The sequence below is a fragment of the Chelonoidis abingdonii genome, chromosome 9 (assembly GCF_003597395.2).
Source record: "Chelonoidis abingdonii isolate Lonesome George chromosome 9, CheloAbing_2.0, whole genome shotgun sequence".
Taxonomy (NCBI): domain Eukaryota; kingdom Metazoa; phylum Chordata; order Testudines; family Testudinidae; genus Chelonoidis; species Chelonoidis abingdonii.
Window position 1 is genome coordinate 84,449,987 of NC_133777.1, and position 25,126 is coordinate 84,475,112.

General features: G+C 41.0%; 1 protein-coding gene across 2 annotated transcripts in view; it reads left to right on the plus strand.

Annotated features, from left to right (window-relative positions):
* SPG11 (SPG11 vesicle trafficking associated, spatacsin) overlaps nt 1–25,126 on the plus strand; it is an 87,987-nt gene that overhangs the window by 6,552 nt on the left and 56,309 nt on the right. For both annotated transcript variants that reach the window (XM_032764355.2, XM_032764353.2), the window contains exons 6-20: nt 854–1,311; nt 6,539–6,684; nt 7,590–7,722; nt 8,130–8,285; nt 10,702–10,880; nt 11,125–11,301; nt 14,043–14,114; nt 14,618–14,745; nt 16,218–16,396; nt 16,964–17,174; nt 17,877–18,080; nt 19,273–19,379; nt 20,048–20,193; nt 22,032–22,193; nt 24,905–24,971. In XM_032764355.2, coding sequence (XP_032620246.1) covers nt 854–1,311; nt 6,539–6,684; nt 7,590–7,722; nt 8,130–8,285; nt 10,702–10,880; nt 11,125–11,301; nt 14,043–14,114; nt 14,618–14,745; nt 16,218–16,396; nt 16,964–17,174; nt 17,877–18,080; nt 19,273–19,379; nt 20,048–20,193; nt 22,032–22,193; nt 24,905–24,971 — 2,525 coding nt within the window. The remainder of the gene's footprint in view (nt 1–853; nt 1,312–6,538; nt 6,685–7,589; nt 7,723–8,129; nt 8,286–10,701; nt 10,881–11,124; nt 11,302–14,042; nt 14,115–14,617; nt 14,746–16,217; nt 16,397–16,963; nt 17,175–17,876; nt 18,081–19,272; nt 19,380–20,047; nt 20,194–22,031; nt 22,194–24,904; nt 24,972–25,126) is intronic.

Consider the following 25,126-nt stretch of genomic DNA (forward strand, 5'->3'; position numbering starts at 1 on the left):
AGTCATCCATTTTCAAAGACGAATAGTCCCAGTCTTTTTAATCTCTCCTAATGCAGAAGCTGTTCCATACTCCTAATCATTGTTGTTGCCCATCTCTGCACCTTTTCCGATTGTAATAAATCATTTTTTGAGAAAGGCAACCAAAACTGCATGCAGTATTCAAGGTGTGGGCATACCATGGCATTGTATGCCAGCATTTTGATATTTTCTGTCTTATCTATCCTTTTCCTAATGCTTCCGAACATTCTATTAGCTTTTTTGACTGCCACTGTACATTAAGCAGATGTTTTCAGAGAACGATTCAAGATCTTTATTGACTGGCAATAGCTAATTTAGATCCTATCATTTTACATGATGATGTTTTCCAGTGTGCATTACTTAACTTTATCAACATTGAATTTCATCTGCCATTTTGTTACTCAGTTTAATGAGATCCCTTTGTAATTCCCTTTGCAACTTTGGACTTAACTAGCTTGAGTAATTTTGTATCCTCTGCAAATTTTGCCTCTTCACTGTTCACTCCCTTTTCCAGATCATTTATGAATATGCTGAACAGCACAGGTCCCAATACAAATTCTTGGAAGACCCTGCTATTTATCTTTCTCCATTATGAGAACTGACCATTTATTCCTACCCTTTGTTTCCTATCTTTTAGCCACGAAGTAAATAATTAGTATTAAAATAGTTTTAGATTACTTTGCCAGTATTTTGAGGGTGGAGTGCAGGATTTTGGATCTTGTCCATAAATCTTAGTTTATGGTTTTTGGTCAAAGTAACCTTTTAAAATTGAAGCCTGTAAATTACTTTCATTGTCATGATTTTGGTGGTTGTACATTTTTCTTTCTTTCTCGAGGTCATGGAAAGCACACTTGTCCTCGCTATATAACACATCAAAGAGACCTGACTCTCCAAACTTGGTGCCTAATATTTGCTTTCCTTGGTACCAGTACCTTCCCCATCTTGAACATTATGATAATAAAATCTGTGACAAATCTGAGAAGATCTTGTCCTCCATACCACAAGACATTGCCTATATCCTTTCCAAATCAACAAGGAAAGATTATGCAAATATCAATGATGTAGGAAGACAATGGAAAAAAATCCGTCCGGGAGGCCTAGAAGAAACGATGAAACTTGAGTGTAAATCTGTGACAGGATTTAGTGCACTGTTTGCATTATCAGCAGGTGACAAAGGATTGACTGTTGCTCTGTGGGACTTAGAGACGCAAGATGTGACATATTATCACATTGGCAAAAATTGTATTTATGTGGATTGCAGTGGAGAGGAGCAGTTGTGTGTCATTCAGACAGGTGAGTTTTTTGGTTTTCCTAATATGGTGAAGACTTCTGTTGAAAACATTTTGGTCTGTACTAACAATATGCTTCCCCTGTCTACCTAATATGATTCTCTCCAATTCATAACGCTTTTCTGCTGAGGGTGAGTGTCGTATAGGGCCCTACCAGAGCTTTGTGGCCCTGTTTTAACAGATACTGTAAATTTAACAAATTGGCTCATAGTTTGTAATTTTTTGATATACTGATTTAGTATGAATTTCCCAGTTACAGTGAATAATTACATTGTACAGAAAAATCTATAACCATCCAATTTTATTTTCAGGGTTTAGATAGGAAGTACAGTTATATTTGCTAAATCTATGCTTTATTTTAAACCCTGCCATTTGGAACATTAAGTTTCAAAGACAGTGATTCATCATATGTCTTGTTGTAAGTGAGGGGCTTCATGAAAAGTTTAGTGCCAGATCCTGCTTTGAGTTATACATTTGTACCTCATATAAACTCCACTGGGAGTTGTGTATGCTATATTTGAAGGTAGAGTTTGTCCCATAAAATGTGGACCCTTCTTCATGGCTAGGGTTGCTAACTCTGACTGAAGCTATTCCAGGAGATTTTTTTCGCGCCAGCATGACATAATGTAATTTTCTTAAAATCTCCTGGATTGCTTTCAGTGGTCTCCTGGAGATCAATGCTGATTCTGGGAGACTCCAGGCCAACCCTGGAGGATTGGCAACCCTACTCATGGCCTGTGGCCCTGAATCTGATTGGGGGCTCTTTCTTCAGTGCATTTTTCCTTTCTGTTTTGGCTGCTTTGTTTCCCCTGTATTTTCCCTTAGTTTCTCTTTATGGTACCCCCAGCGTGGATGTTTTTACTTTTGCTGTGAAGTGAGCTAATGGGAGCCTCTTTTGATCTAGGAATGGGCCTTTTGTAGTTGCTGCACAAGCAGGTAGTTCATGCTTTCCTCATAGGTCACACATGCAAACTCCGTGGAGTGTTTAGTGAGTTTTTTTTCCTCCATGGATCTTCATTATGAAACCCGAATCTGCCTACTAGCTGATATTCTTAGTATAGTGTACATCGTATTAACTAGTTTGTTAAATGCATTCCTTTATCTGCTGGAGAATTTTATGTTTTGAATATCTGAATATGACCTTAAACCAATGATTGTTTTTTTTCTCCTGAATCCCTGAACCTCTCTGACTTAGTACCAGGAGAGAGAAGATAGGTGAGATATTATCTTTTACTGGACCAACTTCTGTTGATGGGAGGGACAAGGAGGAAGGAAAGCTCTGTGTAGCTCAAAAGTGTATACCTTCCACCAATAGAAGTTGCTCCAATAAAAGATATTACCTCACCTAACTTGTCTCTGTCATATCCTTGGAACAAGGCTGCTACAACAACACTGCAAACATAAATATTAGGTAGGAAAACACAGGTTCTATGGATATTTATGTAGGTAAATCACTCTGCCCAGGATGCCTTCCAAACAATGGTCCTCTGCTGTGTCACTTGATTCTCTGACTCAGGGTATGTCTACACTACGGGTTTATTCCGATTTTACATAAACCGGTTTTGTAAAACAGATTGTATAAAGTCGAGTGCATGCGGACACACTAAGCACATTAATTCGGCGGTGTGCATCTATGTACCGAGGCTAACGTTGATTTCCGGAGCATTGCACTGTGGGTAGCTATCCCGTAGCTATCCCATAGTTCCCGCAGTCTTCCCTGCCCATTGGAATTCTGGGTTGAGATCCCAATGCAAAAACAGTGTCGCGGGTGATTCTGGGTAAATGTCGTCACTGAATCCTTCCTCCGTGAAAGCAACAGCAGACAATCATTTTGCGCTCTTTTCCTCAGGATTGCCCTGGCAGACGCCATAGCATGGCAACCGTGGAGCCTGTTTTGCCTTTTGTCACTGTCACCGTATGTGTACTGGATGCTGCTGACACATGTGGTACTGCTTTGCTACACAGCAGCATTCATTTGCTTTTGCAAGGTAGCAGAGACAGTTACCATCCCTATTGCACCGTCTGCCATGCCATTTTATTGGCTGTGAATATTGTATACATTATCATCGTTTGTACCGTCTGCTGCTGTCGAGATGGGTGGCTCCTGGCTGGGGCATCACTGGAAGGTCGGCTGGGGGCGGCATGGAGCGAAAAATGGAATCCGACTGCCCGCGCGGGTCATTGCTTCTTTATGTTTTGTCTAAAAAGTCAGGAGTCCTGGCCTAGATATGGGGGAAGTGTACTTGTGATCAGACGAGCAGGCGCTCCGTGTCAGAAGCCCGCAGAGATCCTGCAGAAATGATGAGGCTGCTGCCTTCTACGGGTGCTGCCCTGCAAAACTCGCACCCTATGCTTCCCTCCTCCCCCAACCTCCTGGGCTACCGTGGCAATGTCCCCCTTTGTGTGATGAAGTACTAAAAGAATGCTAGGAATGAATGCTGACTTTTTGTAGTGAATAAATGAGGGGGAGGAAGCGCTCCAGCTGCTATGATAGTCCAGGCAGGACTTAAAGGATGGGGGGAGAGGAGTCCAGCCTCGCTGCTATGATAGTCCAGGCAGTATGAGAATCTTTTCTTAGAACATGCAAGGGTGGGGGGCTGATGGAACTCAGGCTCCAGTTGCTATGATGAAGGGTTACCAGCCGTTCTGTACCATCTGCGGGGAGAATGACCAGGAGTGCTTTCCATTTTTACCCAGGCGCCCGAACCGGGCTGACCTACCACGAGGCCAGCAGGAAGCACTCACGGGCTGATGATGGGTGGTGGGATGAGGCAGTCATATGTGGTGTACCATTGGCCACGCGGGGAAGGGGTATGCTGGTGTCAGCGAGTTGCAGCACCCCTGTCTACCAGCGAGGCATGCATGGTAGACAGATAGGGGGTAACACTAAAAAAGGTGGAGAAACTTTTTGTTTTTTTCCTTCTTCATGTCGGGGGGGGGTGAGGGGATGGTGTAAGAGATGACACGAGTATACCGTGAGAACACGCGCCAGGAAAGATGAGTTTTTGGACCCGTTAAAGGGGCACTGGAGGCTCGCAAGAATGCAAGATGCTTTTCGGAGACTGAGGGATGTGGGGATAGGCTGGAGGTCCTCGGTACCCCCTCTCCTCGCTCCGGGGATGAGCGGTGCCATTTGATTCGTTTGGCTTTCGCAAGTTAGCCGCTTGTCACGAGTTTGACTATGACTCAACTGTTGTAGCCTGGAAGATTTTTTTTCAATGCTTTGGCATTTTTCATCTTCTGTAACGGAAGCTCTGATAGAAGATTGGTCTCCCCATACAGCGTCAGATCAGTATCCCTGTACGGTTTCCCCATGCTGGAGTTCTGTTTTGGATGTGGGACTGGCATCGCCACCATATGATGTGATCAGAGCTCCGATGCTGGGCAAACAGGAAATTAAATTCAAAAGTTTGCGGGGCTTTTCCTGTCTACCTGGCCAATGCATCCGAGTTCAGATTACTTTCCAGAGCAGTCACAATGGTGCACTGTGGAATACCGCCTGGAGGCCAATACCATCGATTTGCGGCCACACTAACCCTAATCCGACATGGCAATACCGATTTTGGCGCTACTCCTCTCGTCGGGGAGGAGTACAGAAATCGATTTAAAGAGCCCTTTATATCGATATAAAGGGCCTCGTTGTGTGGACGGGTGCAGGGTTAAATCGGTGTAACGCTGCTCAATTCAGTTTAAAAGCGTAGTGTAGGCCAGGCTTCATACTACATTCTTGTGTTCTCTTCTGCTTCTCCTGGACATGAGCACATGTAATAGTATATTTCAGTGGAGAAGGATTTTGCTTGTGACTGATTTCTTGGCAGTGTTTGGACTTGAGGATTTCTTTCAGGAATGGGACACTAGATTGTCATGCAAGTATCTCAAATTGATGTATTTTTAGTTTTGATTAAAATACTTATTATTTTGTATGAGAATTTATTTCACTGTGTAACTTTTATGTTTATATACTTAAGTTGTGAGTTTAGAGATGTTTGCTTTTGAAAGTTGTAGTAAAATTAGTAAGATGGATGTGAAAAGATGATGGTGTGACATTCTCTCCTCAGAGAGCCCAGAAACATAAGCTGCTGTGTTACCTCTCTGCCTCAGCAAGAGAGAGCTTTGCTGGTGCTTAAAGGGTGTCAGCTCCTAGCCGTACCAGTCTGTCTGTCTCACCAGCAAACTCTTTGAGGCTCTGCCAGCCATAACCTTGCCTTGCAGGTGACATTTAGTGATCCCCAGTTCCCAAGTTCTCTAGAGACGTCTCTCTGCAGTATCCAGCTTCTATCACTAGACAGCCACAGAAATGACCAAGTCTGTTGCTTCCAAAGAGACTGTGCACAGCCCAACCTGTTAGTCTACCTGAAGACCCCACTTACTTTAATACACAGCACTGAGATGGTTCAGAGTAAAACTAAGCATAAATTTATGAACAAAGAATATAGATTAAGTAATACTGAGCAAGAGAAAGAGACAAGTGTGGTTACAAACAAAACAAAATCTCACTTGAACTTTAGCAAGCTACAGTCTTTGCCTGTGCAGCTTTCTCACTTACATCAAGCTATCGGCATCTCCAGCCCCTCAGGCAGGAGGATCCTCCAATTGTAGAACCAGAGGGTGTTGGTCCATTTGTTCTCAAAGTGATGGATAACGAAGGAGTTCCCTCTCTTTCCTTTTATGGTCCAGAAAATCTTTGACATGTATTCTTTGATAAGTAAAGCCAGACAAAGTTTTTCTCCCTGGTTGCTTATTCTTTGGGGTGCAGGTGCCAAGCCACTTCTTCATCTTCTGGTCAATTTGCTTTCTCAATTGGCTTGATCACTTTGTTTACCTTAGAGGTAAATGACCTTTCATTGTTCTTGGCTAGTAATAAAGCCATGCTGTTTTCTCGGCCACCTGTTGGCCTGATCTGTGCAGACTGGTAAATCCACATTCCTTTCACTAGAACAGACTTAATTATCAGCTGCTTCCACAATTTATTTTAAGAACGTATTTCTAGCACCCCTACGTAACTGTGTGTACACCACCCATACATAGATCACACAATGATATTCATGACCCGATATTCATGTCACCAGATATGTGATACTTTACAGGACATTGCTTGGCTACATATTCAACAGTGTGATGGATGTACCCTTTTCCAGTTGGCATAAAGGGGCATCGCAGATGGAAAGTTCAGTTTTAAAAATATTAAATGTAAACAATATATTGACTGTCATTTTGGTTCTTTTATTTAGAGCATGGACTGTCCTTGATTCTGTTTGGTTTAACTCAAGAGGAATTCTTGAATAGACTGATAATCCATGGAAGTGCTGGCATTGTAGATTCCCTTTGTCATCTCAATGGGTGGGGAAGATGTTCGATTCCCATACATGCGTTAGAGGTAAAATAAAGTGTAGTTTATCTATTATAGATGAGGAGAATATATCCTTAAAGTAGTATACATAACTTATTTTAGTCTCTCATCATTAATAATGATTTTACCAGTCCAAGAAACAAACAAAAAACCCCACAACAAGTTGAGTTAAGGTTAAGAATTTGTAAGTGTGTATCAGTCACTTAAGGGTAAAAAAAAAAAAAAAAAAGTACAAGAATATTGTAGTTATTTAAAAAACAAGCATTGGAAATCTAAGAAAATAAAGAAATGTGAAGTAAAGGCTAACATACTGTAGAGAGAATGAATTTTTTTTCCTGGACGAGAGCCCTGAATGAGTGCATGGAAAAATATTGGTCCTGAAAGCATTTATACTGATCTGCCAAATCAACATGTTTTCAACTATCTCTTTCCTATGATTTTAACAGTTAATATTTCACAAGTCACTAGTACTAGATTTTTGCTTTTACCATTTCAGCCTGACAGATCCAGTATGAAAACTTATAAGCTCAAGCACAACATTAACATTTACTTGCCTGGCAAAGCAAACAAACTGCTTGTCTCTCTAGAATTTTTCAAGGCTGCAGTTCGATCTTTTAAATGAGGGCATTGGTTAAAAGTCCTGATGGCTGGTAAAATGTTGGGCCTTTAAAACTGTCAGCCTACACTAGTTCCTTAATAAGTGTCTGACTATTCAGTCCAGGATCTTCGACAAGTTTTATTTATTTTTTAAACCCTGATAAGATGTATAATATTCATTGCTGAATTGGCACTGTGCCTACATTGCTTTGTTTTTTTTCTGTCCCATATGCTTCCACTTTATTGTCACTGAACTTAAAGAAAAAATATTATCAGTAATTCACTAATGCACCTTTTTAGAATATTCGTGACAGTGTGGTTGCATCTTTCTTTAGGCTGGTTTGGAGAACCGTCAGCTAGACACAGTAGACTTCTTTTTAAAGAGCAAAGAGAATCTTTTCAATCTTACTTCAGCCTGCTCCTTACCAGAGCAATCTACCAATATCACACCCCAATTTTACTTGAAAAGTAAGTCAAATATTTAAGCAACATTAACATTTCAATTTAATTGCTTTTTTTATTTGTAAGTAGTTGTTTTTTTTGTTTGGTCAAATTGCCACTTCATTTATTCACACTCTGGTGTATGTTTGGATGGGAATACTCTCTCTAGGCTTGTCCCCTCGAAGTGAATGAGAGAAAACTTGTACAAGACTTTCAATATTTAAGCTGCATGGCTGTGTTCCAATATTGTGCTACTCTAAACATTTTTAATGTGAAAAGAAAGTGGTGTATTTGCAAAGTGTGACTGGGTTAATTACACAATGTAAAAGATTTAGGTGACTTACCTTTCTGGCTTATTAGTTTGAGTCTTGTTATGTAGTGTGATCCATCATCTTTTATTGTGTGTGTGGTTTTAATTTCCTATATGATTATAGGTGTGGAAGAATTGAAGCCAGCTTTAGATTTACTTTGCTCAGCAATCAGAGAAAATGATTTGGAAGCTCAGAGTAAACACTTCTCTGAGCAGCTGCTAAACCTTACCTTGGCTTTCCTTAACAAACAAATCAGAGAGATTTTTATCCACACAGAAGGTAAGATTACTAACATGGATAATATGTAGTAGCATATATCTGGCTTTGTTTCCATGAGGAAAAACTAAATAGCACATCTTTATTTTTAAGATTCCCAAACTCTGTGCACAGGTTCCAAGTTTTTCAAAACTATTCTCTTAGGATTCTCACTCTCGCAAATGAATTTGGGCTGGAGATTAGATTGAATCAGAGATCATATTTACAGGGAAGTGGGAAATGAAAAGTTAGGCTGAATAAGATGCACGTCAGCTGAAATAACTAAGATAAATAACTGACCAAGCTCGAGGACAGTAGGGGTCTGATCATGCAGCCCTAACTCATGCGTAACCCCCATTGAACTTAGTGGGAGATTTGCTTGTATAAGGGTGTAGGATCGGACCCTAAAAGGGCCAATGTGTAACATAAGAGTTGATATCTCTGTAAACTCTTAATCCTGAATTCCAAAAAGTAGCTAAGTATTATTTCCCCTGCTCCTTTCATCTGTGGAAGACTTTTCCCTTTCCCTGCTCTCCAGGTTACAATCCCACTTCCAAAGCCTCGTATCGTGATCTTTCTAGCCAAAGAGAACAAGGTAGGACTCTTTAAAACCTGTAAATGCTACCCCCATATCAACTGAAAGGATTGTTGTGGACCAACACAGTGGTTCTCAACCAGGGGTCTAAGGCCCCCTGGGGACCGCAAACAGGTTTCAGGGGGTCTGCCTAAACCTACAGGAATTTTGCAGGGCCAGCATTAGAGTTGCTGGGGCCCAGGGAAGAAAGCCCAAGCTTAAGCCCCACAATGTGGGGCTGAGGCTGAAGCCGAAACCCAAGCAACTTAGCTTCGCAGGGCCCCCTATTGTGTGTGCCTCTGGGCTGTTGCCCTGCTTGCTGCCCCTTAACACTGGCCTTGCTTTTAATCTAGTGGATATACAGAAAAACAGTTGTTGTGGCACAGCTGGGCCATGGAGTTTTTATAGCATGTTGGTGGGACCACAGAAGGAGAAATGTTGAGAACCCTGGACCAACGCATTGGCTCACTCTCCCTTCTGAGGCTGAGCTCCTGTCTCAAGAGTGCTTAATAGTCCTTGCCAGACAGCAGGGAAAAGAGATTATAACTTAGAAACTGAACTCTGATCTCATGCAGTAGTGCACAGAGCCACGGGGAGGCCATGACAATCATTTTAACATGTTATGCACTATAAGTAAGGCTGAGTGTTTCACAGAAATCACCATGACCTCTGCAGCATCCGGTGCAACTGACCCCAGGGCTGCGGGAGAAGCTTGGGTGGCCCCAGGGCCAGCCGTACCGTCCACTGCTCGAACAGCCCCAGGCAGCTGCTCCCAGGCTCTGCTGTTCCCGAGCAGTAGTCTAGGAGCAGCAGCAGTGCCCTGGGTCGCCCCCTGCCCGCAGCAGCGGCGGGGCCCCGGGCCACCCCCCTGGAGCAGCAGTGGGGTCCCAGGCCTCCTCTCCGCCAGGAACAGCAGCATCTGCCAGAGTTCACCCCACCCTTCCCCACCCCAGAGCAGCAGCAGCAGCGTCCGCTGGAGCCAGGGCCGTAGCAACAAAGAACGTGGCCCCCTCCGAACATATGTCCGGGGCCCCTTACCGAAAAAGTCAACGGCATATTTCGATGACTTTGCCGCGTCTGAGATCACAAGATTCCAAGTGTGAGCTCCACATGGTACATACAAGGCACGGTCATTTATTTCTAGCATGCGGGCTTGAACTCCTTTATTCTTTCCTCTCATATTTGTGCCGTTATCATAAGCTTGGCCTCTCATGTCAGCAATGTCTATTCCTAAGTGGTTTGCCTTTTCAAGAAACGCTTCCAATAAGCCCTCGCCAGTTGTATCATGAATGTTAAGAAAACCAACAAACGCTTCACGAATATTGACACCATCTTCACCGTTGCATTCATTTTTTTGCCACTTTTAGGGGCCCCCTTCCTTGCGGGGCCCCCTCCAGTCGGAGGGTACGGAGGGCGCTCGCTATGCCTCTGGCTGGAGCTCCCCACCCCCCAGCACCTAAGATTTAGTGAAGGGTATTTATAGCATGTCATGGACAGGTCAGGGTTCGTGACTTTTTGTTTATTGCCTGTGACCTGTCAATGAATTTACTAAAAATACTCATAACTTGAATATTATATTAAAATGTTCGTATATTTTAAAGGTAACTTTTTTAAATAAGAGTTGGTTGAATACTGTATAACTTTAATGTAAAAAATTAGGGCTCTGATCTTGCAGTTAAATCATTGCAGGTGGGCCTTTGTGGAGCACCACTGATATCATGGGCTTGCCCGCACAGATTGGGGTCTCTGTACCAGTGTGCTTTGTGATCATTGAGATCAGAGATAAATGCTAAATTTTAATGAGCTATAAGGGTTAGAGCTGTAGCGTTCATTTTTATTAAAGTGGCCCACTGTTGTCCCCTACAGAACTCGATGAGTGTTTCCAGAAATGTGTGGATATTTTAACTACCTACATTATTGAACTTAGAACATTTATGATAAAGTTTCCTCGAAAGCAGAGAAATCTCATAGATATAAGATGTGATCTTGATGAAGACATTCCCAGAATAGAACAAAGCCAAATGTGGGAAACTCTCACTCCGGAGGTAAAAACAAATAACCATTTTGGGGATATTAAATTCCCTTGAAATGTTTTAAAGGAAATGATCAGCATGGAGTTATCTTCAAACTACTGAAAAAATAAGCAAAAATTAAATAAACTTGGTTTATATTTGCTATTCAAATAATTGCTCAAAACAAAGACCACAAGGATTGTAAGCAACCTAGCCTGCAATTTGTATTGGAGAACAGATCTGTAGAAATTATTATTATTATTTGTTTTTCTTTTAGCAAGTTATTTTTGAGGCCATTTTAAACAACAGAATACCAGAGGCTCAGACATTCTTCCGAGTGAATCAGAACCCTGCACAGAGTCTTCAAGAACTGATTCAAATAGGTTTTGAACTTGTTTATGACAGTCTTCTAAAGGGTAATGTCAAAGAGGCCTCAGAACTCATAAGGAATATGGTGAGTGATATGTGATTAAAATATTGATAAATCTGAAAGAATTTCCTTACGGCTAAGAAACAAACACATGTACATTGGAAGTGATTTTTTCTTAGCTTCCCACAGCTGTTATGAATACACAAAACTTATTGTGAATATTAAATAATCTAATGAACATTATTTGTAGGAAAAATTGTCCACTAACATTCCTTCAAAACTCTTATGTAATATGCTGTGAATTTGTTGTGACAGATATAATGGTTAGGAAAGAATATAAAGACAGTTCTTTCAGTTGAATAATGAGGAGTTGTTAATAGCTTGTTAAATACAGTTAATCTAGCTTTCTGCCTGCAGTGTTTAGATACAGTATGCTGCTACCAGGTTTGTACAGAAGAGAAGTAAAAAGTTTTGCTTTGTATTTTCCTTGCTTTTTCAGTGTGTGTGTTGTCTGAATAAAAAGAACAAACAAAACAAAACAAAAAATCCCTAGACCATCAAGTCTAAAATGCAGCTACAAAGAAGTGAAAGTTGCCAGTATAATAACTTTTCAATCTGGATATCTATCAAGAAGCTGGGTAGAACTCTCCTTGCAGGAGAGGGAAAGGAAGCAGCTTATCCTTATTTTTTCTTGACTCTTGCTGGTTTCTGTGACGAACTGGGAATGTTCTTAATGTTTGCTCTGAACATTGTGTTGGTGCCTCAGTGTCCCCTAGGCAGTTCTTACGCATCCAGGTGGTGGGATAAGGGGGTGTGATTGCTACAGAGGAAGGGGCCAGTGCCCCTAAATGCCGGGCACTCTGTCTCCTAGCCAAAACGGATGGCCTGGGCCCCTCCCCTGCAAAGGTGCCAGCTGAAGGTGTTTGTTGGAGACAAAGGCGTCAGCTGACCTCCTGGCCCGGGAAAGGAGCTGAGCAGAGAGGAGGGGCGGGAGGGGGTGGTTAGTCTGGAGCTACCTGGGGACAAGGAGTGAAGTGCAGACCTAGGGGTCTGGCTCACTGCCCCCCAGAATGGACCCGGCCGAGGGGTCTGGTTCGCTGTATCTACAAGCTCTGTTTTAGACCCTGTTCCTGTCATCGAATAAACCTCTGTTTTGCTGGCTGAGAGTCACATCTGACTGCAAAGTGGGGGTGCAGAACCCTGTGGCTTCCCCAGGACCCCGCCTGCGTGGGCTCGCTGTGGGAAGCACACGGAGGGGCAGAGGATGCTGAATGCTCCAAGGAGAGACCCAGGAGGTGAAGACGTGTGAGCTTCTTGCCCTGAACAAGTCTGCTCCAAGGGAGAGGAGGCTCCCCAAAGTCCTGCCTGGCTTTGTGGGGAGCAGTTCCAGAGCCTCGCCCGGGGACTCCGTGACAGTTTCCTTGCGGGTTTTTAGTCTTAAAGCCCCTAAAAGACTTTCTAGAGAAGTGAAATGCATAAGAACTCTTCGGAGGGACAGACATTTAGCAAACTAAAGCATTTCGGGAATGGAATTAGAGAGTGTTCTCATGGGAGATGACTTTGTCCCAATGCAATTTAATCATTTTTACATTAACTAGGTATCTTCTTTGTCTTTCTTCTGCACAGCTTCTCTTCTCATTATGACTAACATTTAATGCCACTCCATCTGTGGAATTCAGAGGTGGTCCACTATTGTTAATTTTTATTTTATCTGATATAAAATACATAAATTCTAAATGAAGTAGTTTCAAAACAGAAAACTAAAACATTCTGTTTCAACCTTATCGAAAAGCTTTGTTTAGATTTTTTTTCTTCCCAAATAAAATGTTGGCAAAATAATATGTTCCCGCAGAAGTCTGTGACAGACGAAATGGCATTTTGCAACGGAATATTTCCCACACTGTTCCTTAAATTATAATGCTCTTGCTTTAAATAGGATGATCTTCCATTTCTACCTATTATTCTACTATAATAATTATAACTCTGCTTATCCTTTCCCCGCTACTTCTGTGATTCATTGCTTGCTACTTCTCATTAGTGATGAATGAGGATAGAAGTTGTGCAGCAGAATAAAAATGTTTGTTACCAGATAATTTTCTTCATTAGCAACTTTTCTCTTCATTCTACTCGTTACCCCACACCCTCCCATATTCTGGGAAATGATTGGAATATAATTTGTAACCAATTAAAGTTTTGCTCTAAAGGGAGACTTATTTAGACATGTAATTGCTTTAAGTTTAATAGATCAAGGTTTTGTAATAATAATAATCAGTTGCTGGAGGGTTTCTCCGCCTTTGGAAGAATTTTTCTCATGGCCTGAGGTGAAGAGTAGGGTTTAGCCCTGATATCTCCAGCACCAACAGTGGCCTGCCTCCGAATTCCACGGGAGTCGGGGCGGGGAGGCATTACCCGTTAGTGATTAGTGAAAGAAACTGCTAACAGAATATTATGGCATAAAAACATTCTCTACTTATTGCCTTATGTTTTGAGTTCAGTATACCCATGCTTAGTATACATAGGGGCATGCATTTTCTGGACTTGAATACTAACAGCTGGCTATACATTTTATATCCAAAGGGATTAGAGAGATCAAACAGGCCCCAGGGCATTTGCAGTACTTCTGTTGGCTATATGCTGACTAGGGGAATGGAAGTACTGAATTCTCTCTCTTCTGATCTGTGGAGGGAAATATGGTGCACATATTTTCTTTCATAAGCACGCACCTTCAATCTGTGTTCTGTCTTGAGTGATGAAAACTACTTCTACATATAGAATTTGTATTACACTGTGTGATCTGTAATGGAAATCTGATTTTTTTTTTATAGGGTTTTGATGTGAAAGAGCAGTTGCACAAGATATGTTTCTACACTATTGATAAAAACATACGTAACTTGTTGGTAAGTGGAGAAAAGGCTTTTCTGACTTACATTATCAGTTGCACAGAACAGTTAACGTTTTGTACATCTGTATGTAGAATACACACTCTTCACTGTTCCAGAACCCATCTGATACAAACTCTATTGTGCCCCCTGCAACCAGGCACCAGTCTTAGATTCATCATTGCTTTTTTTGCCATCTGCTGTTGAAGTTAAAATTGGTTGACAAGATAGATTATCCTGCCTCTGGTGTATTTCTTACATGACTTTATACACAGGATGAAATTCTGATCCCACTGAAGTCGCTGTCAAAACTCTCTTAGACTTCAGCGGGGCTAGGATTTCACCCACGGTCCGTTACACATCTCACTCACAGATCCTCAGGTTCCTTCCCCCGGATCACTTCTGTCTTAATGTTTTATTATCAAAGAAGTCAGCAAAAAGATTACATTCTTTTTTATGTCATGACAATAATTTGTGAAGTATATTTGTGATCCAAGGCAGTGTTTTAATTGTACTCACAGGTGAAAGTGTTGCAAGAAGAAAACTATTTTTCTGAAAAAGAGAAGACAGTGATAGACTTTGTGCATCAGGTTGAAAACTTGTATTCAGGATCCTTCCAAGACAGTGAAGAGATACAGCCTCTTTCAAGGTAACATGGTTTAATTGCCTTTTTATCTTAAATGAACAACATTGATGCAGTTTTTAATATGCTAAGAACTATGGCAATCTGAGACGTGTATTCTATAGGTTTTTGCTGTGCTAACAAACGTAGATTTTTGTAATTCTCCAACTACAGTGTCATGGGGTTCCTGTTACATAGTGTAAAATGTTTTTAAGAGCTCTGGAAGCTCTTCATGGACAGGACTCTTGTTATCATGAACTTAGTGTAAAATCTTTGCAGACTACTCTCGGTCTATTATTAGTCTTAGAAGGATGTGATTTTTAATGGCAAATTTCAGTAAATATTGATTTTGCTGTATACACAAACCAACAAAAATATTTCCATCGATCATAATAGAAATTTACAGATAAGCAGCATTTTTCTTTCTTTGCCTGAGAACTTCTTAGAGTCACAATCCCAGTGATTTAGACTTTGGAATTAGGTTTGTTACAAATGGACTAGCAAGCTAATAGTAAAAATAGGTATGATTTGTTGATTTAAGGATGCTTACTGTAGATATTGCGATGTGATGTTGACCACTTGTATTTTTAGTGGTTTATAAAGCTTTGTTTGAATCTCAGCATCTACTATCATTAAATAATTGTCTGGCTCCTCCATAGCTTTTGGTAACTGTGAAAATTTAAATTAATAAAAATCTAAAAATCAATTAAAATTGATTTTATATGTCAATTATTAAAAAAAAAAAAAAAATCTGCCAGGCTTACTTCTTACTGCCAAATTAGTGGAAGCCTTTTTATGTCATCACTACTGTAAATAAAACAGTGGCTTATGCTGCCAGTGGCAAAAAAAAAGACTAATGCAATCCTTAGATGCATAAATGGGAATCTCGAGCAGGAGTAGAGAGATTAATTGACCTCTGTTTGGCACTGGTGTGACCACTGCTGAGTCCAGTTCTGGTGTCAACAATTCAAGAAGGACGTTGATGAACTGTAGAGAATTCAGAGAGGAACCACGAGAACAATTAAATGGTTAGAAAACCTGCCTTATAATGATCAACGTCTTTTGAGCTTAAAGATCAGGTTAAGGGATGAGTACCTACATGGAGAAAAAATATTTGAAAATGAACTTCTTGATCCAGCAGACAAAGACAAAACCTGATCTAATGGCTAGAAAGTCAGAGTAGAAATGAGGTGTACTTATTACAGTGCATGTGCATGGTATCTCAGTTCTGTTTTTACAGCATTGAATATTTACTACTGTGCCTAGCAATTAAGTATCAACCCCTTCCCTTACATTCATTTGTTCTGAAGATACAGGTACATTATAAGCATTCCCAAAATCTGTTTTGAAGATACAGATCTTGTTGGCATCCCTTGTAAAGCAGCACTAAAAATTATAAATAACAAAAAGTTAATGAATTTGTTAAATGTATTAATATTGTGAACTACAGTTTGTAAGAAGTTTAGTAAAACATCTTAATAGGTAAATATTTCTGCCAGTTTCAGGAATTGGAAAAAAGAACAAGATCTGTCCAGTCACACAGCTGTTTTGGATACATTCTTGACCTGTGACAAACCTCAGAATCACAACAGAGAGCACAGAATTATGTTAAACTGGGGTCAGTGGTGGGATCAGCATATTCAGGAAATGATTCTTCTTCCCAAAAGATCACATAAAGGCAAGTATTCCGGTACCAAGGAGTTGAAGAAATTAAACATTGAAAACTAAAGGTGCCTTTGTGGCACTGAGTTGCATTTGGGCTGGTGGAGCATAAATGTGGTGAGTTCAGGAAGAGCAAAAGGGAGGCTCAGAGTCAGGTTCACTTTATTTTCGCAGTTCCATTATGAGGAAAGGTTAATTTGTGTTTTGGGAGAAAAAACTCAGATAAATTTGTGAAAATCATTTGAACCAGCCTTAAGAATGTGAGCAAGAAAATCAGTCTACCCTATGATGCTTTAGGGAAGAGAGGAAAGAGGCTAGCCAAAAAGGACTTCTCAAAAGAATTTATTAGGTTGTGAATGACTTGCATGATGTTTTTTGTTCCAGAAAGCTTATTATATTGGAACATTTTGTTTTTCCACCATAAAGTTCTACCTAGTTATGACAGTGTATTTAATTTAGCATTGTATTAGCAAAAGAAGAAACCTTGTATCCATTCACAGGGTGTACATATGTGACTATAAAAGGATTCACTGTTACCCTAAAGTTGTGTGCGTGTGTGATTTTCTTTTTTTTTTAAACACAGAATTCAAGTCCTGTAATCCTGAGGTTCTTTGGATGTATCTGACATCCCAGCATGATTGGCTTAACATTTGCTCATGGATTGAAGAATCCCAGCCACATAGTCATACCTCATTTCAACAGGCTAACTGGCCTTCTATTACAGCTGATATTATTGACCAAAATACATTATGCAGCAGCTATATGAGAAATGAAATATTAGACAAGTTGGCTAGGTATGTGTCCTCACTGTGTTAATACTAAGTTTACCTTTTTCTGGAGAACCAGAATCTGATGGAGAAATGTATGTGTGTAAAATCTTAGATATACACCTCTACCTCGATATAACATGACCCGATATAACGCGGTAAAGCAGGGCCCCAGGGGGGCGGGGCTGCGCACTCCGGTGGATTAAAGCAAGTTTGATATAACGCGGTTTCACCTATAACACGGTAAGATTTTTTTTGGCTCCCGAGGACAGCGTTATAGCGAGGTAGAGGTGTACATTTAATTTTTAATGATGTGTTGTTGTTGTTTTTTTATTTTAATAGATTTAACCATTTACGAAGTGTGGGCTCAATCCAGGGTTCTTTGCATGCCCCAATCTCCCATTAAATGTAATATAAGTCTTAGAGGCATAAGAAAATGCACGATTGGCCCTTAGCTCTCATGCACAACAGTTTCTACTACCTATTTTAGCTGCCACAAATCCATAAATGTAATATTTCTTTCTCTTCCACTTTTTCACAGTGAACTCCATCAGTTAAACTAATATATAGTGCATTGTAAGGAAATGTACTTTTGCATGTTATGTTCATTTCTGCACTAAAACAATTCAGTGTCAGCAGAAGATCTCTTATTTAGCCATTCAGTGAAGACATTTTCAGCTGAGACAACCGCTTAATTTAAAAGCGTGTGGTTTCTCTCTTTCTTACTAGAAATGGAATTTTTGTCTCATCTGAACAAGAAGACTTTGAACTCCTCCTCCTAAGACTGATCCACATTGGAGGAGTGATGCAAAATCCACATCCTGTTTCGAAATACAATACTGCGAGTGGTTTGGATTTCCATTCCCATTTCATCCTTTATTGTTTAGAACGTAGTCTGCAGCATCTGCTATACACATATTTAGACTATTACAGGTACAAGTACTTGGATTTATTCATCAGTATAAAAAAAGTTTTTTATATGCAGATTTTTATGAAAATGGAAGCTGGTAAAATACAAGCTTAAATAGTTGATGAGAATTTTTCAGTGCAACTTAGGTCCTCACTGTTTGGGAAGGACTGTTTTAAAGGTGGTTAGAGTTAGTACAGTGCTGACTCAGTGAAAAGTTTGGAGAGCAAAGATACTGAGCTTTGTCCCATAACTAGCACTGTAATGACTTGCCGTTGTAATTGCAGATTTGGCTCTCAAATGTAATCCAGAGTTTAACACTGAGCTCAGACTATCACTTGTTGAGTTCCTCTTGCCATCTGGTGTTAGCTTCCTTTGCATCATCCTTGATGGCATTTGTTTTCATACCATTTGGCATTTAAGGGGAAGCATTATAATTGTGACCATTTGAAACAGAGCAATGATTTAGATAATTTGTTCTTAATAGTGAGTTAGTGCTATTTATTTATTTATTTATTTATTTAATTATAAACAGCCGCCAGTCTGGATCAGGCTCAGATATGGCCAAATTCTTGACACACGTTGACTGCTAAATTCATTGCAAGATTACATCTAAATCAGAACTAGTTAAGGCTCTGGGAGAAGAGAATATGTATTTGCTTTAAGAACTATTCCCTGCTCCCAGCCCCTCTGGCTAAGGAGTAAATAGTAGTTTGAAGAAGATCTTATTTGTTGAGATTACTGTTCTGTCTAGCAGAATGAAAATTCTCCAGAAGTCGTTGTTAGGATACGTCGACTCTTTGGGCTGGGAGATGTAACTCTCATCTACTTAATGCTCTAAAAATAATGTAATTACGGCGGCACAAGCAGTGTACGCTGCTCCAAATAAGCACCTCGGACAGGCATGTCTTGGGGCAGCAAGCCCGTTCTGTTGCTCGTGCCGGTGTGGCTACAGCCTGTTCTCAGTGTGCCAGCTCACTGAGAGTTCAGCAGGTATGTCTCCTCAAGCCGGGAGTTACACCCCTTCTCTGAGTCTAGATGTATCCCTAGAGGGAGTGGTTGTTAAAACAAGTGAGAGAGTACATAGATTCATTTCTTTTAGAAATGCCTGACCCAAAGAGTGCAACATAGTAACTATATAGAGAAGAGGACAGTGATTGTACATTGCTGCTTTTTATTAATGCATTCATTATGGTACTGTTCTTGCCTTGTTTTCAGTTTAACTCCTTCAAATTGTCCTATTTTGGATAAAAAGGATTTGCATGAGGCTCACCCCTGGTTTGAATTTCTAGTGCAATGTCGAGGGGTTGCCAGTAACCCAAGAGGTAGGATCCCAACTTTCATTCATTGCATGTTCTTTGGATGAATTTATCGTGTGTAACATCAGCTGGAGGCAGCCATGATTGCCTTAGTTAGTAAAAGTCTGAACAGAGACAGTGCACACAGCAATACATTTACAGCTAACGCTTCCTCTGGGTCTTCTGGCATGTACTGGCTTATCAATGTCTTAGATTATATGGTTCCCTCGCCAGGATGGTTTTTAATCAATGTCCCTGAACGTCAAAGGGACTTGTGCTCTTAAGTCATTTAGATACTTGGGAAATCCCATTCATCTTTTACAGGGCCAAGCATATCATCATTGCTTAACAAATAAATAACTCTTGAATGAAGCTTTATTAGTTCAGAAAATTTATTAGTTCAGAAAATATGTACACTATAGGGTAAAGAATTGCTCTGTAATGCATTGTAAAAATATGGGACCTGATTCCCATCCTCTTTCTATAGGCTGAATTCCTGTTTAAGCTCAGTAGAAACATTGTCAATACATTGAAGGGGTTTTAGGATCCTGTCTGCCCATCTATATAGTGTGCCATCTTCATGAGTTTAATAAAGTACTTTTTCTTAATCCTGAATCAATTTTAAAATTATTAATAATTTAATAATATGATTGTTTTTTCAGAGAAGAAAAATCTCACTTTTCTCTTTTTTCCAGATCCAAAGATGATGTTTCAAGCTAGTCTTGCAAATGCTCAGATCTTGATTCCTAGTAATCAAGCTAGCGTGAGCAGCATGCTGTTGGAAGGACATACACTTTTAGCACTTGCAACCATAATGTGTGCACCTGGCGGTATAGATGAGGTACTTAATATGTAACAAATTATATGTCAGCTATTTCTGGAAACTTACTCCTATAACTAGGAGCTGAAAGCCCATGCTGTCACAGGGGTATAATTCGTAAAGTCACATGTGTTTAAAAAAAAAAAAGGACTGAAAATGGTTGAGAACTTAGAAGTTGGGGATGGTAGCAGACTGCAAATCCCAGTGATGATTGAATGGGTAATGTTCTAAACAAAGAGTTCTCAACCATGCTTGTAGTTGTTTCCATTGCTTCACCCCATTGCTTCATTTCCATGGGCTTCAGAGTGATGACTGGGGTGATTGTGTGTGCTGGCTGTGTTGTGTGAGTAGTTGTTGATTTGTGTGTGGGTTGAGTTGTGCTGGGACAGTTGTGTGGGTGGCAAATCAGGGATATATGCTGTGGTAAGGGGCTATGTCTGGTGTTCTTGCATATCCTGCTGTGTTGTATTGTTGTGCTAGATCTCTGCTGATTTGTGTAGGTGGCAGTTGCGCACACAGTCGGGCTGGGTAATCCACTCTCTGTACTGTCTCCCTCACAACCAATGAAATTGTTGCATGCAAAATTAGATGTACAGTAAGGTAATTGGTTGAGTTATCTCTGATACCACAACGGTCTAGGACTTCTGGCATGGCATAGATACCTGTCTTACTGCATCTGAATAATGTGTGGGTGTAATTTGTAAAGTCTAAACGAGAACTTAATTTGGACAGTAACAGACCACAAATCCAAGTAATGATTGAACTTGGTGATATTCTGAACAGAAAGGCTTCAACCATGCTTGTTATTGCTTATGTTATATCACACTGACTCAGACATTTAGGCTTCAGAGTGACACGGGTGTGATAATCCTGGTCTCTTTTTACATAGATTATGAAAACGAAATGGGATGTTGTCTCAACTCAATACAAAGAAATACACAAATGCAATCACATAACTTCCTTTCACAGAGATAAGAGTATTCCTTTGGAGTAGTATGTTTCACTAAATAATGAAAAATTGATTAAAGGTTACTCTAAGTTTCAAAATAATGCTACTGATAAGTATAATATCTTTTTTTAAGGGGTCATGTTTTAGGTGTAGATAACAATGAAGTACAGAAGCCTTTAGGATTGGCTCTTAGGGTGGCAGAATGTGTTTCTAATTTTTTTCCCTATACTTTTAAAAAAGTAGCTGTAGTTAATAGATATTGACAGGGTTATTTTCCACACTTACACTTGATATCATAGCAAAGTTTGTTGTACATGTCAAAGTATGTGCCCTTTGTTTCACTTAGTCTGATGAAGTGTATACTCTAATTTTGTACCACAAAGTCTGTGCTCTGATTAAACGGTGGGATTTAGCTGGTGTGCTATTTTGCTCTGAATAGGTGGGATTCTGCTTCTGCTTTTCAGTCATCTGTCAAGTTGTGAATCATGGCACATAACAGAAAATGCTGTGTTTATTGTTTTGTAAAGACTTAAAATATAAGCATGTTTAATATCTTTTAATTAAATATACCATTTCATGTTTCAGATGTGACTTCATTTAATACAAACAGTTCAGTTGTTTGTCTGTGTATAATAGTGCAGTAATTGCTGAAAGTGGTGTTCTTAGAATAATTCTCAGGGATATCCTTGGATATTTTTGTGGACTGTAAATCATGAAAGTTTTCCAACAAATTCAGCATCTAGTTCCCTGTCTTGCATTTCTTGAACACCCAATATATTTCTGTTGATTTCAGGGAGGGAGTTTGTTTGGGATCTTCAGTTTCAGATGTACAGAGAATGCAGGAGCGTACCCATGTACAATAACTTTTTTTATTAGTGAAATGTTCTGTTCTTATTTCCTCTCAATCTAGGTTCTTCAGAATGAAGATACTGAAAAGCCTCTGAAGAAGGTGGATCCACAGCTGTTAAAAATGGCATTGACTCCTTACCCCAAACTCAAAGCTGCTCTCTTTCCGCAGAACACTTCACATGGAATTTTGCCACCTGATATCTCACTCTACCATCTTATGCAGGTATATATAATGCAGCGTAAATTAAGCTGCATAGCAAAGTGAACATAAGAATTTCAGAGAAGTTCCATTTTGAGCTACAGACAGTTTGGAAGTATGTGTTCCCATCTCAATTTATTACAAGTGTGAAGGAGTGACTTGCTGGCTGGTGCATCCCCTCATGACTAGGTGTGGCATAGCAGGTGCTTCTCCTCTCATGCCCCCTGCTGATGGATGCTCTATTCTTTCAGTGGTCTGCTTCTTCTTGTGACTTGTCCCTCCAGACAGGTCCAGTCCCATCGCATCTGGGTAACAGGAGTCCCACAAAACAGTAGTCCAGTGTCTGTACATCAGGTCTTCAGCCCAGCTCTGGGCTCAGTGGTCCTTACGCTTTTTATCTCCAGAGGCTTTCATCACATTTTTCAATGGTCGGTAAAGTAACCCAGGCCTTCCCTTTTCTCTAGATTCCAGGCTTAGCTAACATTTGCTTCCTTATACTCCGTGGCGGCCCCCTGAACTACTGAGCCTGTCTCTAGGCCAGTGGTCCCCAACCTTTTTGTGGCCAGTAGCACATTCATGTTTTCAGAAGTGTGTGGTGGGCGCCAACAATTCCTCACGTACAGGGCCGGCTCCAGGCACCAGTGAAGCAAGCACATGCCTAGGGCAGCACATGCTGTGGGGTGGCATTCTGTCCATCTGCAGAGTCAGAGCGGTTTGGTTTTTTTTGTTTTGTTTTTGGGGTTTGGGGTTTTTTGGCACCAGTTCTGGGCAGTGCAGAGAGAAGACGGGAGGACAGAGAACATTGGCGCCAGCAGCCTGCAGCCCCAGAGTTCTCTGTCCCCAGCAGGCGTGGTGCTGCAGCTTCTCTCCCCTGCTGGGCACTAGGCGAGCGCCATGGTGCCCATGGGCACCACGTTGGGGACCACTGCTCTAGGACCTTTTCCTCAGCCCCTTCCTGAGATCACTCCTCCACAGATTATTCGCCCCTTCCCAAATTCTGCAGAGCCCTTTCTGGCTCTTGTACTGAGTGCAGGGCCGGCTCCAGGCACCAGCCCAGCAAGCAGGGCATCACGTCGGGCTCTTAAGTGGCAATTCGGCGCTGGGTCCCTCCTGCTGAAGAAGAAAGTGGTGCGGTGGAGCTGCTGTCGACGCAGCTCTTTCCTCCCTCCCTCCTCTTCCCCCTCCCCCACTTTTGCTTGGGGCGGCAAAAAGCCTGGAGTCGGCCCTGACAGAGTGATGTCTCCTAGGGATTTTACCCTGAAGGCCCAGCTCCTGTCTGTCTCTCACAAGGCGCTGTGTGTATGTGTCTGTGTCTCTCTCTTTCCTCTGTAAACCTGACTCCCTGGCATCCGCCCTTTTGTCAAGGCTTACTACTGGAGTTTGCTTCTCCCCTGTGGGTTCCCAGTGCCTCTCTTAGCCCTTTGCCAGTGTTCCCTCCTCAGGAGGATCTCAAGGCCTACTCTCCCCATCCTTCCTGTCTCCCAGCTTCCTCTCACTGCCCTGAGCTGCTCCCTGTATGAACAACACCTAGTTCCTCCTCAATTGCATCTGATAATGAATTGGTTCTTATGCCACCAAGTGGGCTCATTGAACCCCCAAGCTCCTGTTATCCCTTTCGCTGCCAGCATGGAGTATACACTTCATCAGAACAAAGATTATGAAACTTATATTAATGCATCCCTATTATAATTTTATAGATACTTTTAAAATGTTGTTTTGTAAAGGCTCAAACCCAATCATTCATGGAAAAAGTCTCTACTACTCTTCAGTGTCTCCTAGGCTGGCTTGATTTCACAAATGAATGTAGAATAATATACTTTTATATTTTACTCTGTGCAAATCCTGGGACTGGGACTGACACTAAGGTTTTAGGCCAAGATTTTAGACAGTGGGTGCCTGCAGTTAAGCACCTAAATCTATATTTAGGCAACTAAATAAGCAGCCTGATTTTTCACATATGCTGCAACCCCAGGCTCCAGTGAGAGCTGCCGGTTCTGGGATTATGTTATTAGTGGTTTCAGTAGGCAGGTTATCAGCTATCACTGAAAATGAGAGTCCTGTGGCACCTTGTAGACTAACAGACGTATTGAAGCATGAGCTTTCGTGGGTGAAGACCCACTTCGTCGGATGCATGAAGTGGGTGTTCACCCACGAAAGCTCATGCTCCAGTATGTCTGTTAGTCTGTAAGGTGCCACAGGACTCTTTGCTGCTTTTACAGATCCAGACTAACACAGCTACCCCTCTGATACTTGAAAATGAGACTTATTTTTTAAATTAAATGGGGGAGGAAGAAGAGCGGGACCTGGAATGAAAGGATGGGTGAAAATGGAGGGACCCCATACAGACAGTCATATGAAAGCTCCTTGTTGGTAGATCTCCTTGGTGTAAGTTAGGTGGGTGGTGAGACCACCCCCTAATAGCTGGGAATAGTCTACTGGACTGGTAACTACTAGAAAAGCATTAGCCGCATTAAGGCTACCATTCGGCAAAGCACTTATGCACGTGCTTTCCCACTTAAGTACGTGCTTAAAGTTGCAGTCACAATCAGGTCACACATAAGTTGAAAATATATGCTTCTCAGAAAGAGTTGCCCAAGATATTTGTTACTGCAGCATGAGCAAGCGCTTCAGTATCAACTGCTATAGATACCTGATGTTTTTTTTGTTCTACTTGGCTTTGAAATCATAGTGCTTTGAACACTTTCTCTGAATATATTTTGTTTTTAATTTTTCAGTCATTAGCGCCTTTTGATCCCACTAAATTATTTGGCTGGCAGTCGTCAAATACTCTTGCCATAGCAGGTAATTAATTTTAAAATGTAAAATATTTGTGTTTAGGCTGCAAACTTTGAATGAAGTACTTTTCAGTGGATGTCACAATTTTCCCCTTGCTGGGTGCACACCTTGTTCAACCCTGGTTCTCTGAGGTGCTAGGACAGCCCTCTAACTTGCCTTTG